Source organism: Lipophrys pholis (assembly GCF_963383615.2).
Source record: "Lipophrys pholis genome assembly, chromosome: 5".
NCBI lineage: Eukaryota > Metazoa > Chordata > Actinopteri > Blenniiformes > Blenniidae > Lipophrys > Lipophrys pholis.
Genome location: NC_137628.1, coordinates 4,585,492 through 4,604,108, shown reverse-complemented (window position 1 = coordinate 4,604,108; position 18,617 = coordinate 4,585,492). Strand labels below are relative to the sequence as shown.

General features: G+C 44.0%; 1 protein-coding gene across 1 annotated transcript; it reads right to left on the bottom strand.

The window, feature by feature from the left end:
- Positions 1-132: 132 nt before the first annotated feature.
- Positions 133-16,430, bottom strand: wbp1lb (WW domain binding protein 1-like b). The gene is made up of 4 exons (XM_080462918.1): positions 16,025-16,430; positions 6,894-6,996; positions 4,153-4,314; positions 133-1,850 (listed from the first exon to the last, which is right to left on the bottom strand). The coding sequence occupies exons 1-4, from the start codon at positions 16,109-16,111 to the stop codon at positions 1,042-1,044; spliced, it is 1,161 nt and encodes a 386-aa protein (XP_080319044.1). The 5' UTR covers positions 16,112-16,430; the 3' UTR covers positions 133-1,041.
- Between the last annotated feature and the right edge of the window lie 2,187 nt (positions 16,431-18,617).

The window sequence follows — 18,617 nt, the reverse complement described above, 5'->3', positions numbered from 1 at the left end:
ACAAGTTTGAGGTCTGGCGGCTGTAATCTCTAACAAGCTCAACATTCTTCTCTTGTTTTTGGTACCTGCCTTTATTCAGGATGTCTCGAAGCTTTTCCTAATTCAGGAAAAGCTTCTTTTTTCTTCTTCTTTGAGTAGGCACATACGACAAACGCCTAAAAAGGCCTGTAGGAAGTTCGTGTTGCGTTGCCCACCAACAACCCACTGAGATCCATCATTCCAAATATTAGAACAAACCCTGATCACGTACTGCAATTTAAGACTAAATCATTATAAAACTACGTTTTATCTGTTGTGATCTAATTTTTTTTTTTTTTTTTTGCGAAAAGCTAAAGGTAATTAGCATATTGTGCAAAATAGGAACTGCCCACATTAGAGTTTGTTAATGCACTTTCACTTCTGCGTCACTAGCAGGGCCGACAACACGAACAGACACATGGCAGAGCGAGTCTTGATTCGCTGAAAAAGCACTTTAGCGCGAGAATAACGGGACGTCCCACTACGTCTTGTTCTAATGTCCTGGTACAGTATCGGCTTGCATGAACACACACGAGCGAGCGAGCGCACACACCCTGTGGCGATGCCGCGTTGCACAATGCAAAATGTTTTCTGCTGCGTGTTGTTTTACAGCGAAGCTCGCCGCCTGGAGAGAGCGGCTTTACGCCGCTGCTGCGTTCACGTCACGGCTTCGGCGAGTCGGGAACTCGTGGTTTATGAGCAGAACGTGTGTGTGTGTGTGTGTCTGTGTGTGTGTGTGTCTCAACTGCCACAGGCTGTTAAAGGGCGTGCAGAGCCCAAACAGAACCGCCGATCCACAGGTTAAGGCCACTGTTCCAGTGTGGGCGAGAAGCACGTCGTCCCAGTCTTTGGATCTCAGTTGTTTCCACTGGGATCTCGCTCGCTGCTCCCACACTACTTCTTCTTCTGTTTTATTTTGATTTTGTTTTTTTTTAAACGGACGCACACATTAAAATACTCAAGTTAGCATTTACACAGGAAACACCTGCTCCGATACAAGTGTAGTTCTGTCCTCCGCTGGTTTCAGCCCTGCGGCTCGGTGCTGGCGCCGTGCGCCGGCCCCTCCTGCTCGGTGATGGTGTGGAGGAGGAGGCAGACGGGGGACTGCGGACTCCCCGCCGGCCCGCGTCCGGCCCGCCTCTCCGGCCCCCTCGGCGCCTGCTCCTCCTCCATCCCGATGGAAGCCCGATGGCCACAGCTGTCGCAGAAGTCGCCTGCCTCCTCTTCGTCCTGCTCCTCATCCCCGTCCACCTCGCGACCCAGCAGGCTCTCCAGCTCCCTCAGCTCGTTGCCTTCCTGGCCTGTCCCTCCGGCTCCAATGCAGCCACTGCTCCCCTGCGTGCTGCACACGCACACCTCGATCCCGGAGTCCCCCGTGAAGCGCCTCCTCCGTCCGCCGGGGAGCCGCTCTTTATCCTCGGCCCCGCCCTCGGACAGGCTGAGTTCCTTCAGCAGGGGGTCCTTGCAGGAGTCGTCCCCACCGCCGCTTCTCTTCTCCTGGCCGGTGAGTCCGTCTCTGCTGAGGCACTCTGACACCAGGATCACGCCCGAGTCTTGGGCCGTTTGCGTGGTCTTGTTGTCAGGCTTTGGCCTAAAGTCTATGGTGGGGGGCTGCGACTCCTCTATACTGGGTCTGCAGCACAGACCGTCGGAGAGCGGGGCCGCCGGGGCCGACTGGCTGGCTGGACAGTGTCCTTCCTGCTGCTCGGGAGCCAGCGGACTCGTAACCACCGAGGATGGGCCTGTGTGTAAGGCACTGTAGGGAGGGGGAGGAGTCGGGGGCCGGTTGACCACCTCTTCGTAATCTGGCAGGAGGTAGTTCGGCAGAAACCCTGAGAGGAAAGAGACAAAAACAAACGTACATCAGCAAATACAATAGTGAGGTTGGTCTCACCCATAAAAATGTCACTGTGGCCTGGGTGAACTTCCCGCACCATTTTTCAAACATTCCAAAAGCAGCAGGAGGAAAAATGTGATAAAAACGAGCCGACTTCTGGGTCAAAAGTGTGCCGAGGGCCATGGCAGTGCTGAGCGGGACGGTGTTGCAACACTGGCACGATACCAAGAAAGCAATGCTGGCTGTTTCCTGAAAACTGGGGCATGCAAACATGGAGGGTTCCGACGCTGCGTGAGACTGAGGATGGATCTGAGAGCAAACATTACATCTGAGCCAGGCACCGGAGCCACTGGTCTGTTAGTCAGCGGTGTTACGCAGTTCAGGCGCGAGCCAAAACTTCTGAGTTTTCTTATTGGCTTCATGCTGTGCCAGCGACTTTCAACCTGGAGGACATGCGAGATCAACACTGAAGGTACTCGAACCGCTCACACTGATTTCTATTGTAATGTTTTATACTTGGTCTTTATCAACATGTGTTACATATAAATCGCAAAAGACTGACGAAACTGTGAGGAATTATGTTTCCCTGCATTATGCATTCATGCAAATTCAAACTGAGTTTATACTTCATGTTTGCTGACCTTGTTTGGCCTGTGAAAACGCTTCCAGTGTTTGAGATTTGTCTAAGTCAGGGGTCTGCAACCTCCTGTAGTGGCTCCTTGAAGCATTCAGAAGATTATACATTAATAAACATTTGATCATGTTTTGAGCTTATAACCAGTCAGTTTCTTATCTCTCGGCTAAAAAGTGCTTTTAAAAGATAACTAAAATGGAAAAAATGAACTAAAACCACCATAAATGGGGAAAAATGCAAAACCAGTTTAAAAAACAAAAACAAAAAAAAAATAGAATTACAAAAAGAACAGAAAAAGCTTAAAAATGAGGCAAAAACATGCACAACTTCTTTAAAGAGATCACAATGGTAAATTCTTTTGCACATATATCAAAACTATACATTAAACTTTTCAAGCGGTGGCAGCCTCATTTTAAAAGGTGAACGTGCTTCGCGGCTCCACTTAAATTTGATTTGGTGGAAAGTGACAAAAATGTCTCTTTTGGTCACAAAGGTTGCAGACCGCTGGTCTTTTTCTCTGGCTGGCGAAATGAAGTCTGATTTAGGCGCGATCGCGAGGCCGTCAGCACGGTGGCGTAGTGGTGAGAGCTCTCGCTTCACAGCGGAGAAAACCCGGACTCCGAGTACAGTCATGTTCAGTCAGAAACATGCAATTGGTGACCTTGTAGATGTGGGTGTGGCACGTCGTCACACAAAAATAACCATTTGGTGATGCTCCCCTTTATTAAAAGACACTCGATGACAGTGTGCAAGTGTCAAAGTGCAAGGTGAAAAATGTTTTGCTCTCTCCATCAACTATGTGCCACCTCACTCATGTATTACCTCCACTCATGCATTACCTGCCACACACACCTGCACCAACACCCAGTGAGACGCCCCAGACAGGCAGTGGGACCACAGGTACAATTAAGACTGTGACACTGTGTCCACTCAGGAAAACAAGTGCAAACTCTGCGACACAGCTACGAAGGCAGCGAGATGGGCTGAGGATCAGCGGATCAGAACTCAACCTTCGTGTGGAGGTCAGGGTGTGGAGCACCACCCAGCTTGTACTGAAACCCGACAGTACGGAGGAACATTACTGCGTGTGACCGTAAACCTTGAAACATGTGGGCTTGTCACAGAGTGGGTTTTTGTTTGATTTTATTAAATGTGGAGGTCATGTGATCAAGAGGACCGTATACATAGACACATGTTGATGCAGCAGACCGTTTGTCGTGTTTTAACACTAATTTAACTTTAATGCAGAAATAAATGTACAGGTTTCAGAGGAACATACTGCCTGAGAGATGAAGGGTTTTTCTTGTGCAGAAGCAAGAATCGAAATTAGATTTTAGCTTTGCTGATGTATTCACTTAGACTTGGTAGCTTTGTGTTTAGCTTTAAAGTAATATGTTAACTGATGTTAACCAGAGAACCGTCTTTCAGAACACAAACTTATTTGAAACTAAACTCCAAAGCAAATCTAATTTCTGCACATATTACACAGTGTGGCTTCAAACAAAAGAGACCAGACCTGTGATCCACAACCAACGAGACGAGACCAGAAATGTGTTTGTTTCAATATTTGATTTGAACAAAAAAAAATTGTGGCCAACATCTCCTCTGGAATCGGAGCTGCGCTTCAAGGATTAGCTACGTGCGAGTGCGTGTTCGGTCTTACTGAAGTAGAAGGGCACAGACGGGTAGTTGTGTGCTTCGTGGTACGCGATGAGGTTGATCTCGTGCTGCCGTTGTTGCTGCTGCAGCCGGTGTTTGGTGCGCCGATGGTGACACACGCAGCAGCAGCTCAGGATGACGATGATCGCCCACACCAACCAAAACCCTGAATCCGGGATGAAGGTGGACAAAAAACACAGCAGTCGTTCAACGTCGGCCGAATCACTTCAATTCACATGTAAAATAAACACGTGTGGGAATAATCAGATTAAACTGGGGAAAACATGTTTTCCAGTATCCATGTGCTGATGTAACATAAGGCGCCTGCTGCTAACATAACATAACACTGCAGATCAAATGCTGCCGACATCTGGTTCCAACAAAGTGGAGCATCAACATGCTTGCACTCTGTGTGGATCCGTATTCTGCACTTTATGGCAAGGAATCGAATTAACCGACACGGAGAGGGCCAAGTCTGCTCTTATCTCAACAACAGATCCACAGCACTTCACTCTGAGAGATCTGTCGATTTGTGCGGCAGAAACACATTTTAATTCAAAGCAGTTGGAAATATTTTGGTCCTATTTTGCAACAACATAAATACCAAAGAGAGATAGAAAATATTAACAGATGAAGCGACTCAAACAAAAATTGTAAGAGGCGCACTCTCTGAATTGCTATATCTGAACTTTTCTGATCTATTTTAGTGTTTATAGCGTATTGTTCTCTGCGCGTGTGTGTGGTTTCATTACAAAAACAAATAACAGCACCCACTAGTGGCCCAACATAAAAAAAATACATAATTTTCAGCATTTCAGGGTAAACGCACATCGTTTTTCAAACGTTGCCGTGTAAACGTGAAACTTTCCTGAAACAAAAACGATGCGTATTCACTTGAATCTTTGTGTCAACGGGGCCTTAGTCACTGGTTACTCCTGCTGTGAGGGTCCTGGGATGCGTGGATGAAATAAAGCTCCGGGCCATAGTGTGTGTGTCTCCACCTTATATTGTTGTTGGTCCTGCAATTTCACAGCCGCGTAAGCAACAGACACTTTTCTATCAGACGCGGCTTCAACATCTGCAGCATTTTGCACGTCTGCTGGATCATCTCTACTAAACACGTGCATCATGGAGCTTTAGTGTATTTGAACTTTTGCGGAAAAAAAAGTCAAATCACGTGCTTGATTTTTGCATTCAGTAGATTATAAAAAATACAGATTTTAAAGGGCCTGCCTTTTTTCTGATTTGTAAGACTTCAATATAGATAAAAGTCCTGTCTTTTTTTTTTTCTTTTTTTTCCTTTTGTCTTTTCACAGTTGCTACACTCTGTGCTGATTTGGTAGTTTTGCGATCACAAAACCTCATAATCGATTCCTTTGTTGGGAGACTTTTGACAGAAAACGCCTCAAAACGAAGCTCCAGTTTTGGAGATGCTCTGGCTGAGGTGTCTTCGAAGCACAATTTAGTCCTTGTTAAAATCCTTACACCATTATCACTGCTAAACACACCAAGTACAAAATGTTCACTTGCTGCCAAATACAACAGGTATCATAATGTTTTGGCTGATTGGTGTGTAACGCAGCATGGAGACCTGATTTTGTACATGGAGCCGTTTGTAGAACTGGTCTATCTAGACTTCAGGTTAAACACAAACGGGGACATCAGATGTAAACGGACCGCCGGTACGTCATGACAGAAAAATGTGGGGAACTTCACTTGGAGGTCGACTGTGTGAGACAGTCTGGAAATGATTGAAAAAAAAAAAAAACTCTGCTGCGCTAAATGACCGTAATCAAAATGCAACAAGTTTGGGAGTGAGACAGTGAATCATGTCATCCATGTAGCAGTGACATACGTTTTAATCTACCGCTCCTGACGAAGTCAACAATTTAAATCAACCTTTTTCAAGCACCGCACACAAAACAACTTCGAAATAACCAGCTGAAGAAAGGACTGCAGTAGAACTCTCTGCAGCATGACAGGAAAGGTTATTCAGATATGAATCTTAACTCTGAGCTTAGTGGAACTTATTCCACAGCCTCTTCATTTGGTACACTTGCAATAAACCGAGCTACAGCAGAGAACCATCGTTCTGAATGTCTGTGTGTGCTGATCAAACTGTTGTTTTCCCTGCAGAGCGGCTCTGTCTGTCATTACACCTGACAAAGAGACAAACTGTCCTGAACTGTCACATACGTGAGACAAGGAATGCAAATAATGCAAGTGCACAAAAAAAAAAGGTTAAAAAACATATTTGTGTAATTCATGGCAGAAATTATCCACATTACGACACAAAGTCATGTTAAACTTTATGTCTGGCAGATGCTCTGCATGCCACCAGTCCTTAGAGGTAACCAGATTGCCCTGAACACTTCATCATCATCAAAATGATGATGATCATCATCATCATCATCATCCACCCAAACTGCTCCATCTGGTTGAAGGTGTCCTCCGAATTGTTGCCTGTGGCGTTGTTTTCGACTGTACTCCACCAGCGAGAGAACGGAGTGTGAAGACACACCAACAGTCTTTCAGGTCAGGCGACTTCATCTGCTTTTCCAGGACTACAAACGCCTCAACTGTGCCTGAAGTTTCTCAACAACAAGAGCGCCCATGAGATCCACCACCTCATCGCTTCAGATCATCTTACACGGATCAGAGAGGGATTAGTGAGGAGATAATCGCAGCGGCTTAATTAACTGCAGCAGAGCGGGAGCGTCACGCCAGGTCAAGAACGGGACTTACACCAGAGTTCATAGTAGTAACTGCAGCACTGGGACTCTCCGCAGCAGTGTCCCGACTCACAGACGTAGCTCTGGTTGTTAACGCCTTCACAGTGCAGCAGGCTCTGCAAGACAAGGTGAAAACAAAGAGAAAACATTGACTTATCTGCTTACAGGAGGGCAGTAAGAGTCCCTGAACCACGTTTCTGGTGTATTTATAGCCCAACGTGCCCGGTAGACATGGCAGGGATTGTTTTTCACCTAGACTGGCACAAAAATGTACCAAAATGAGCAGATAAAGTGAAAAGACAGAACATTGTCCTCAGCAATAGCAAAGCCTCAAATGATCATGGACAAGCTGATAATTTGAGAAGCTCCACAGTTAAAAGGTGCAGTGCGTTATAGACGCACAGCGGGCAGAAGATGAAAATCTCTAGCAGGATGGACGCTGCTGCACACAAATCAGGTCAAATGAAAGGAAGATTGTTTTCTAGAAACCATCTAAAATGTTGACGGCCACTGCGTGAGTTCAACCGCTGGATGCAGTGAGAAAGATATAAAGTCATATAATATAATTGGTTTAAAACAGGTTGGGGGGGGGGGGTTTCTCCACCCGTTTGTTTCATATATTCTCATTCATTCTGCACAAATTACAAATGATACAATACCTACAATGGGACTGCTGTAATCCAACTTTTTCACTTTCGATATCAGTACCGATAAGTCAGGCTTGTGTATCTGGTGAAACCGAGCTGAAACTATCATATCACAGAATAATGCTCCACAAGTAGGTTATGAGAAAAACTGACCCATTCATTATTAACCAATGGTTTACTTTTAACAGCAGCGTTGAATATTTTTGTCACACATTTCAATAGTCTGTGCCGAAGTTGGTTTCCTTAAGGGAGACAGCGGTTTGTCGTTTCTTTACTTCCTGACCCTTGAGAAATTCCCGATGTAGCGTTTTTAGACGTTTTTTGACAATGTTAAACCAAACGGCATTGGTGCCCCCTCGTGAAACCTGTACATTTGCATTCGTCTGGTCCGTCCGCGTTCGAGTACTGTATCGAGTGCTCGGATTGTACTTTTTTCGCTGCAGTGTGATCCAACACCTCTAACCTAAGTACGAGCGTATTCAAGGAACAACTAAAAACTAAAAGTCTGTGCACCTTTTTCAAAGTTGACACCTTGACGTTAATGTTGCTGGAGTTACGTAAAGTCACTTTAATTGACAGAATTCAGTCTGTTTTCATACATTCTCATCTGCTTGTTCTCTAAAAACAATTTGATAGTGGATCAGGTGTTACATCTAATGGCTGGGCTTATTCCCAAACCTGTTTTAGGTAGTGTGGTATGTAGCATGTGCTCACTGGAAGTCAACAAGCAAACCTGTCTGTACACCGATTCCCCACAAGGCACAAAAGAAATGGGGACACCAACTACCAGCTGCAGAAAGCGCCACTCAGGAAAGCTGTCGTTTCCTTTTGGGAATGTCTCAAAATAAAGGATTTACATAATTTCTGTTAATGAGTAGGAAAGTTGCCCTGGAGTGACATTGTAAAGAATTAGGATCGTAAGACTAAACCGGCTTTGCATCCAAAACAAACAAGTTGGTTCAACCTGAGCCTCAACAAATCATCCATCACAAAACACTTCATGTTTTCATTGAGGGCTTCAACTTTCAACCGCTACACTTGCATGGAAAACATTAATGAACATTAAACAATAGTTGAGCAATTACCACTAAAAACAGTAGCAGCATGTTTCCACTCCAGCAGTCTGTGATACGTTTCCTCTGAAACACACACGACTCTATTACACTGATCAAACTCTCACAGAGAGGCTTCCCAGATAACTCAACATGGTGACGTTATCTCAAATGTTTCATTCTACATTTGATTTTAAAAAAACGACATTCGATATAAAACAAATCTCTCCAGATTACCAGCACAGGCTCCAGATCGGAAAGCATGATGTACAGTCCAGGTGAGCGTGTGTCATTATCCCATTGAAAGAAAGTCAAAGAGCTCTCCAACACACACACACCAGCTCTCCCTCCAACACACACCCACCAGCTCACCAGCTCTCCCTCCAACACACACCCACCAGCTCACCAGCTCTCCCTCCAACACACACCCACCAGCTCACCAGCCCTCCCTCCAACACACACTCACCAGCCCTCCCTCCAACACACACCCACCAGCTCACCAGCTCTCCCTACAACACACACCCACCAGCTCACCAGCCCTCCCTCCAACACACACTCACCAGCCCTCCCTCCAACACACACTCACCAGCTCTCCCTCCAACACACACCCACCAGCTCACCAGCTCTCCCTACAACACACACCCACCAGCTCACCAGCTCTCCCTCCAACACACACCCACCAGCTCAACAGCTCTCCCTCCAACACACACCCACCAGCTCAACAGCTCTCCCTCCAACACACACCCACCAGCTCAACAGCTCTCCCTCCAACACACACCCACCAGCTCAACAGCTCTCCCTCCAACACACACCCACCAGCTCAACAGCTCTCCCTCCAACACACACCCACCAGCTCACCAGCTCTCCCTACAACACACACCCACCAGCTCACCAGCTCTCCCTCCAACACACACCCACCAGCTCAACAGCTCTCCCTCCAACACACACCCACCAGCTCAACAGCTCTCCCTCCAACACACACCCACCAGCTCTCCCTCCAACACACACTCACCAGCTCGCTCTCCCTCCAACACACACTCACCAGCTCGCTCTCCCTCCAACACACACACACACACACACACACACACACACACACACACACACACACACACACACACACACACACACACACACACACACACACACACACACACACACACACACACACACACACACACACACACACACACACACACACACACACACACACACACACACACACACACACACACAGCAGTGGAGAGCGAGCTGCTGAACGATAAGGTGCGCAGACTGGGAGGAGGTGTGTGTAAAGTGTGTGGTACAAGAAACACATGAAGAAAGCCAGATGGACGCAGAGCGGTAACGCAGGAATGATTCGTCACATGTGGCACGACAAGTCAGCACAAAGCAGGCTGCCGACATTAAAACCTCTTTGGATCAGCAGCTGCTTCTGCCTCATTTAGTGAAAAATCTCTTTTTCAGCAGACGGACCGAATCTTTCTGAGGAAGAAAAACGTGACGTTCTCTCCCTCAGCTTTGCTTGTAATCAGGTGAAGTTACTCTGCTCTGTACACTTTGTTCTCGGCATGTTCGCATTTTTTTTTGCTGTGAAATACACCACACAAAAAAAAGTGCAAAATCTGATGTGTTTGCTCTTTTCTGAACAGGCTGAAGAACAAGCACACACATATATATATATATATATATATATATATATATATATATATATATTAGTGCTGTCAAAAATAATGTGTTAATTTAATTCATTCATTTGAAACGTTTAACTTGTAAATAAAAATTCAACGCAGTTTTGTTTATTTCGGTTTTTTTTTGTTTTTTTTACTCCCTTACTGCCGCAGCATGTGCAGCGTCTCTGGGTGCAGCACCGTGACTACAGAGCAGCACAATGCCGAGTGGAATAATATTAAGGCAGAAAGTTTCACTTGGGCTGATTGAGAAAGTGAAAGTCATTATCACACTTTGTAAGGCCGAATTTAACAACCGCTGACGTAATTCTGCAGCAAAACAGCAGGTTGCCATGTTGGTTGACTAGTAGCCACCAAACCGCTCAAGCTGGAGGGAATACTTGCAGGAACTTGCAATCATGCAAAGCTAAAAGGACGTTATAAAAATAGTCTCTGCATTTAAATACAGTCTCTGCGTGTTGAGTCAACATTAATTCTGTGGTTTTCCCGGAATAAATATCCATTACAAGCTTCAGTCTTCAGTAGAAAAACAATGTGATTAATCGCAATTACAGAAAATTGTGCTATTAATTTGTTAATTGTTTTTAATTGATTGACAGCACTAATATATACATATATTGTATATATATATACACACACACAAACACACATATAATTATATATGGCCAAATGGTTAACAAAAGTCGTAGCAAACTATTCTAGTTCGATCTGCACATTTTGATGTGCTTTTTGTGTCAGTGTTTCCAATGGATGCTGATCTCCTCTGAACTCCTCCGTGAGGTGCCTCTCCCATCCAATTGGTATGGGACATTTTTTCGCAGTTTTTTGGGGATTTATTCGGAAACGATTACCCGATTTGTTAACAAAATTCGGAGCAACATATTCCTAACGTGATTGATGTCCTTATTGTGTCCGTGCTCCCAACAGTGTGGGACTAGTTACTAGCAGAATTTTCTTTTTTAAATAAATACAAATAAATATCAATAGTAATAATAATAAAACTAAATGGCTACCTATGATAGTAATCTTTGCACCTTGCCATGAAGGCAAGCACAAGAACTAACATGTGTTGCTTGCTGAAAAAGTAAAGTGATGCCACATATTTGAAGTAAAAAAAAAAAAAAAACATGTCTAAGATCATGGAGTATTTATTTACTAATCCTCAGATGCAGACAGCGACCGAGCAAAGAATCTGGACAGACTCAATTCCCCCGTCTCAATGTCTCAATCCACCCTCTCTCATGCCGCAGCACCAGATTAAAGCCAGATTGAGTTACCAGCCTCTGAAATGATTGGTATGTCAGAAAATAATCAACCTCAATAATGAGAAGCTGGTGAAAAGAGAAGACGGGGAGAGCAGTTCAAACCTCCTCAGTCATACTAACCCACTTAGCACAGCCTGTAAGGCTTCTCCTCCTCTACATACAAGGACTTTTCTGGCCACTTATTCACTTTTTCTTTGTGCTCTTCCATCAAGATTATGCCAAGCAAGGACTGCTGATACATGTGAAAAATAATTAATGACGACAGCTCCACTAACAACGATTCCATCTCCAAATAAAAACTAATATTATGTTTGCGGCTCAATCTTTCTAATGCAACATCACTTCTCCAACATAGTGCTTAATTGCAATCCTCTACCACATCATCGCCTGGATTTCTCACACACTACAAATACTGAGCGGGCCAATAGAATCAATAGAGACGGCTCAAATGTGCCTCATTGTTCTAGCATGCAAACAGAGATTAGAATTGTTTGTGGCGATCCTCATACATTCAGGGCCTTAAGATGTGCTCAAGCTTGTCACATTTAGTCCGTTTAAACAAACCTTGATACTTCATTAGTGCTCCAGAGGTCCCTTGTAAATAATGTATGCGACTAAACAAAAACAGTAAGAAACCTAAAAAAGGAAAACACTCAGAAGAGTGGAAATATGGCAAAATTGAGAGCTGGGTATTTTAAAACTATGTCCCGGGAAACATTGTGGGTATTCAGAGCCACGATCAACGACAATCTGAGATTTTAAATGCTGCTGAAGCATTTTTGTACTGTGCAGTATGTTCTCTCGGGGTCGGTTTAATCAGATTCTAAATATTCCGTTAAGTTCCTGAACTCTTGACCTTCAGAAAAGTTTAGTGGAAGCAGAACTTTGACGGCCACCGAGCCACCATTGAGGAAGGGGCAGGAGACCTCCAAGACCTTTTGTCAAAGAGAAAGACAATCATAAACGGTTTGGTCAATCTTAAACCTAAAGAGTGGATGTTTGTGTTGTCAGAAGTGGGATCAGCCGTGCTTGGAGAACCTGGAAGTTCACAATCAAACCAAAGCTTTTGTGGCGATGCAGTACTACCCCCCACTATACTACTTTCAGACAACATCAACATAGAAATGACCAGAAATACTGTCTGATTGGTATTACGTCACATATATTTGTGGTGAGTCAGCTTTTCAGGTCTCCAAACAGAAAATGAAAGTGTCAACTCTGAGTTTTTTTTCCTCTTGTGGATGTTCTAAACGTGTCAGTATGTGTGAAAAATCTTTTTTAAAAATCACAAAAAACACACCGCAGTGATGACAAAAGTTCAACTTAGTGAGAAATTAACTTTTTTTTTTTTTACTAGATAAGATTAATCATGAAATGACGCCTGAACACTGGTTTGACAATTCAGAACCTCGGCTTTTACTCTAACTACTGTTATTTTTTATACTTTATTTCAGCCTTGACGTCTGCCACTTCATGAACTTTATGAAGTTTGACTTGTTGATGTGAGACATAGGTCAGGAATAAAGTATATCATCACTATGTTTACATGGGAGTTAAAAAAAACCCGAACTTTTAGTTTGATGAAGACGAGCACAGCAGACGACCTTACTGAAAATCAATCTGCATGTATACGGAGCGGTCAGACTGGATCGTGAGCTTAGCGCCAAATGCTGAGCTGGAAGTCAAAAAGTAAACATGAGCTCAAACAGAAGAAACCTGCTGACTGTAAATAAGAGGGAAAACCACTCGGGTTCAGCTTTGGACGGATACGTCGGTAACTGAGGTCTTGACGCGTTAGTGATGTCTGGAACTGGACATGGACAGACACCGAGGGACTGAATGAATGCATACCTCCACCTATCACTTATGGTTTGGACATTATTCCAACACTCAAAATTGCCAGTGTGAAAGTGCGCAAGTCCCTGTTTGCCCTATGATGGACCTTTAGCACAACTTTACAACTCCATGGTTCATGCACGTATCCATGTGCTGATAACAAATACAGATAAAGCATGGGACACCACATGTGAAAAATCGCGTACAGGAGAGAAACTCCCACCTATAGCCCAGTGATCTGTGTCCTCGTATCACCGTCTCCTGATTCTGCAGAGCAGAAGGACTTCAGCCGACCTTGTCTGAGCAAACGAAACGGCTAAAATCTGCAGTGACGTCAACAATACAATAAAAATAACCACTTTGTGGCGCGAGTGTTGGTATTTCTGTTCCACATCCAATTGTGATGCATTCTTAAACCAAACAAACCCATCTGGGAAATTGCATAATGTAGTTTCAGCATTGTTTCAGGCACGCTGCAGTAAAAAAAAAAAACTGCTGGATGAGCGATAATTCCTCATGAAACGACTGTGGTTTCACACTTATCGAGGCCCTCAATGGTTTTTATTAATGCGGCTTTAAAAATGATGGGTTCTGCCTGCTCATGCTTCATCAGTTCGTGTATCTCATCGCCTAAAGCGTGACCTCAACTTTTTATGTCAACTGTCATAATGAACCTGAATAGTTGCTGTTTTATAAATGTCCTCTATCTCAAGAGATGAGACTAAAAGAAAACTGCTAAACAGCATTCTTGCATTTAATTTACTTTTAAACTCTTATTTTCATTGTGATTTTATAGTTTAATTTATTTTATATATATATATAGAGAGAGAGAGAGAGAGAGTTCATTGCTGCAGTAAAGTGTCATTCAAATAAAGTTACTTTGCCTTTTTACTACTACCTTAATAAGTTCCACTGTGTGTATAAAAGGACTTCACAATGAGCTGCATCAGCAATACAACACACAAACGGATTATTGGACAATATTTCCATCATGGCAATTACACGTTATAAAAAGCTGACATACAGGTTTAGCGTCTCCATGAACTGGGCTCTTAAGGTGAATGTTAGTACATTTAGTCTGTGTGTTAATTCATTATTTAGTATTACAACACCTGAGCAGGAAACTTATTATGATGAATATATGAATATACTATTCATATATTCATTGCTTGTATAAAAGTTTGCTCTTCGTAAACAATGAATCAGAGCTTATACCATGCCCATACACAACTAGTAACTATTGTTATGTTGCTAGTACATCTAAATTTTCAATTCAAAAGGTGTTAGATAGTTGTAATGTCAAAAAACACTGACATCCGTGTCAATTCATGAACTCCAGTGTACATTCTAAGTTTGTATTTGCCTGTTATAAATCGATAATTAAAAGAGTTACAGCGCTTTACAATGATATCACAAATAACTTATCAGGATGAATGGGGGATAATGTCAATAATATGCTTATTTTAGGTATTCTTACATCAAATACTAAACTCGCTTTCAGGCAAATCCAAGTATCTAAAACCATCAGATGGTCTATACCAGGGCTGTCAAACACATTTTAGTTCAGGAGCCACATACAGCCCAATTTCATCTCGAGTGAGTAAAATAGTGTCGTAATAACCTTTAAACCTTGTCTCTTTGTTGTGGCACAGAGTATACCCGATGAAAATCTCTACTTTTTCACAAAATTCAAACAATTACAACTGGACATGACTCAGAATCTCAAAATAAAGTCAATTTCAATGAAACCTCCTGGTCCAAAATACAGTGAAATGTCCCCAAAAAATATTTAACTGCACTTAAAAAAATAAATCTATGTTTTCTTTGAAAGTCTGACCATTTCCTTGGTGGTTAGGCCGGATTGGAGCCTCTTGACACCCCTGATCTAAACACTGGAGCTTCTCGGAGGGTATCTTCCCCTTGTCAACATACAGTAACTGATAGTTTCTACATCGCCAAAGTTTTTAAATCCGTGCAAACACATTTGCACAAATCCAGCCAATAAATACAAAAATCTGGATTTATTTGTTGATGTACTGGACCAAGTAAAGATGGAAGATGAGGGAAATGTAGTATTGTCTCTGTTTTCGGGCATTCGTACCCGATGTCAGATTAAAGAATGAGATGACCTGGAGAGACGCTCTACTGAGATTATATGGTCCTCTTGTCAACACACTGACAACAACACGGATTACGAAACGGAGTTGAGAGAAAGTTACCAGGCTACTTTCTTTGTCTCCACTTGTTTTGAGTTCAGGAGCGGCCGCACTCTCACCGGAACAACCGGCGTCCTCTGGTTTGTTGTTTATACAGCTCCTTTCTGGGCTAAAGTGTCAAGAGTTTTACCATAAACAGGTCGGAGGAGTGACGGCGGAGCGGAGTCGAGCAGGAGGCCCCGGTCGAGACTCTCCTCCTCGGCTCCGCCGCTACGTTAGCTCCGGCGGCTAGCCCAGCTGAGCAAGCACGGTTAAATCCCCCGTGACAACAAACAGCGAGCTCCAAACAGTGAAACATTTACCGACGGCGGTGAAACTACACCGGGTCGTTGGCGGAGGGTTTAGTCAATTCAGCAGGAGGGTGCGTGTTTGCGCGAGTTGGCTAACTTTAGCCGCGGGACCAGCTAGCTCGCCGCTCCCGTGTTGTTGACGGTTCTTACCCGGTCCGCGGCGGACTCGGTGGGGGTGACGGAGCCGATGGCGTGCAGAAACAATCCCATTTTAACACCCCGACACGCGCCACGCATTCCTCCGAGACGCGGGCTAGATCATGTGAAAGCGCCGTGGTTGACACAACTTTGCGCCCGAAGCTGCTCAGTTGCTGGTCGGCCGCGGTATGCGCCGCCTCCTCTGAGTCCAGGACATTTCACCCGGGGGGACGCCGCCGCCGCTGCCGCCGCTGGTTGCCGGCGGAGCCACGGGCGCATACAGCTGTTATACAAGCCGCTCCTCCGGCTCAGGCACGCCGCCTCGGTCAGCTGGGTGTGGCGTGGTCACCTCGACCCGATCCATGTGCGCAACGTGATGGGCGTTCAGCCCAGCCGATCGTCCGTGGGTTTGCGGACTGGGCGCTGATTGGACGAGTCCGCGAGACACGGACCAATCAGCGGCCGGTGCGTCTGCGCTGCATGGCGGTGTTATCGTCGCGAGCGGAGTCCCCTTCTCAATTACACAGGAATACATGCTGGAAGAAACAAGAGAGCCAGGAAGAATGTACTCAAGTAAAAATACTGTGGGAGCGCTCGACTTGTTTTCAGCTGCACATCAAAAACATGTCCTTTAAGGAAAACTCAAGTAAACAAAGAAAAATGATGTTTCTCAAGCTTTATTAACTAATTTCAAAACATTTTAACCGGGGGACTCAAACTCCGTTTAGTTCAGGGGCCCCATACAGCCAAATTGCATCTTCAATGAGCCGAACTGGTAAAATAGCTCCACAATAACCTTTAAATCTCAACGTTTTTCTTTGTCATGGGTGTAAGTTTTGAAAAAGTGTAAGTTTTTGCAAAATATTTCACAATTAGTTGTGAAAATGACTACAATCTCAACATGAAGCCAGATGTATTTATACATACTTGTGTAAATACAGTGAAGTGTCAAGAAACAACTTTGGCTACTCTAAAGAAATTTGTTTTTGTTGAAATTTTGACAATTTGCTTGGTGGTTTGGCCGGATTGGAACCACTTGCCATCGCTGATTCGAACACTGGATCTTGTAGGGCAGGGGTCGGCAACCTTCAACAGTCAAAGAGCCATTTGGACCCGTTTCCCAAAGAACAGAACACACTGGGAGCCGAAATTAGACCTTGAAAAAAAGTAAATAGGTTAAAAAAATGCAAAAAGACAACAACAAAAATAAAACCAGTGCGTGCAGTGTGTAATGTAAATGTGGCTGTGCAAATGTGCCTCATAATCAATTAAAGTTAAAAAAAAATCTAAATCAGAGTGTCTTTGTGTGTCCGTGTGTGTGTGCTGACCATGTGTTGTCATCTCTCCACGGTGGAAGTCATTACCAATACAGGAGCAGCAGAAATACTTTCAGTAGGCGCGGGCAGAAGCACAGCTCCAGACAGCGAAACACCCAGACTGGTCGAGCGTCAATAACTATGTATGAACTCTCTCCTCACCTGGAACTCATAAATGTTCACATGACGTCACAAATTTTTTTTATTTTTTATTTTTTTTTAATCAACTCAGTTATTAACGTATTTTCTGTTTTAGGTGAAAAAAAGCCCATGGATAACAGCTTCCACCAGGACTGAGCCGCACACCGGCTCACGTCACTTGGGGGAAAGGCTGCAGTGGATGGGCCAAAGCCAACGACTCTGGTAAGATCTTCTCTTGAGCTGCAGCTTCAATACATGGGAAAGACAATAGGGCGGAAACACGGATATTCTCCCCAAGAAGGGCCTGGAATAGACACAGAAACAGCCTGTTCTCAGTAGAGCTCACAAGAGGGACTTTTAGACTGGCTGAAGTTCAGGACCAAGGCTGGATTTGTGGAAATACATGTTAAACACAATGATGTTTAGCCTCTGACTCTTAGGTGAAATTGTTTCAGAACTGTACAATATTTGACCTTTAAAAAGTACATTTCTCACTGTGTGGAGGTGGGTTCCAGTTTCCCTCTTAGATCTTTCAGTTGCCTGCCGGCTAACGTGACATGGCTGAATGGCTGCAGGGCAAAAGCAGAGTGAGAAGTCCAAAGATGTCCAATTCCCATTTGATTAACCCATGAGACCCCCTGAAAGCCTCACAAACTTTCAAAATGGATGTGTGGGCAGGACGACATGTTTACTGCTGTTGTTGAGTTTCGATTAAAGAATTATGCTTGTCAATACATTGAGGACAAAAAAAGTCACAATTCTCATAATCTCTTATTATGATCAGTGGAGATATGAGTTGAAGGGTACGTTTTTCTTCTCTCTGGTTTAATGTGTGATATGAGTGCCTGATAAAGTCTGGGGGTATTTCTGATTTGCACATGAAGTCATGAAAATCCTCTGAAGAACCAACGATCCCAAAGAAGGAATCAAAAACTATATGTTGTGTGACATTGCTGTCATTTACTCAGAGGCATTCGAAATGTAACAGTAATGACTCCAAAACTAGGAAAATTTACAAAATGAGACTAAAGGATTACAAATAAGTAAATGCAGATGGTTATAAGATGAAACAAAAAAAAAAAAGGACATTGTAGAGTAAATCCTTCTGCAGGTGAGTAGTGGACATGTGACGTGAAATATAAGTTACC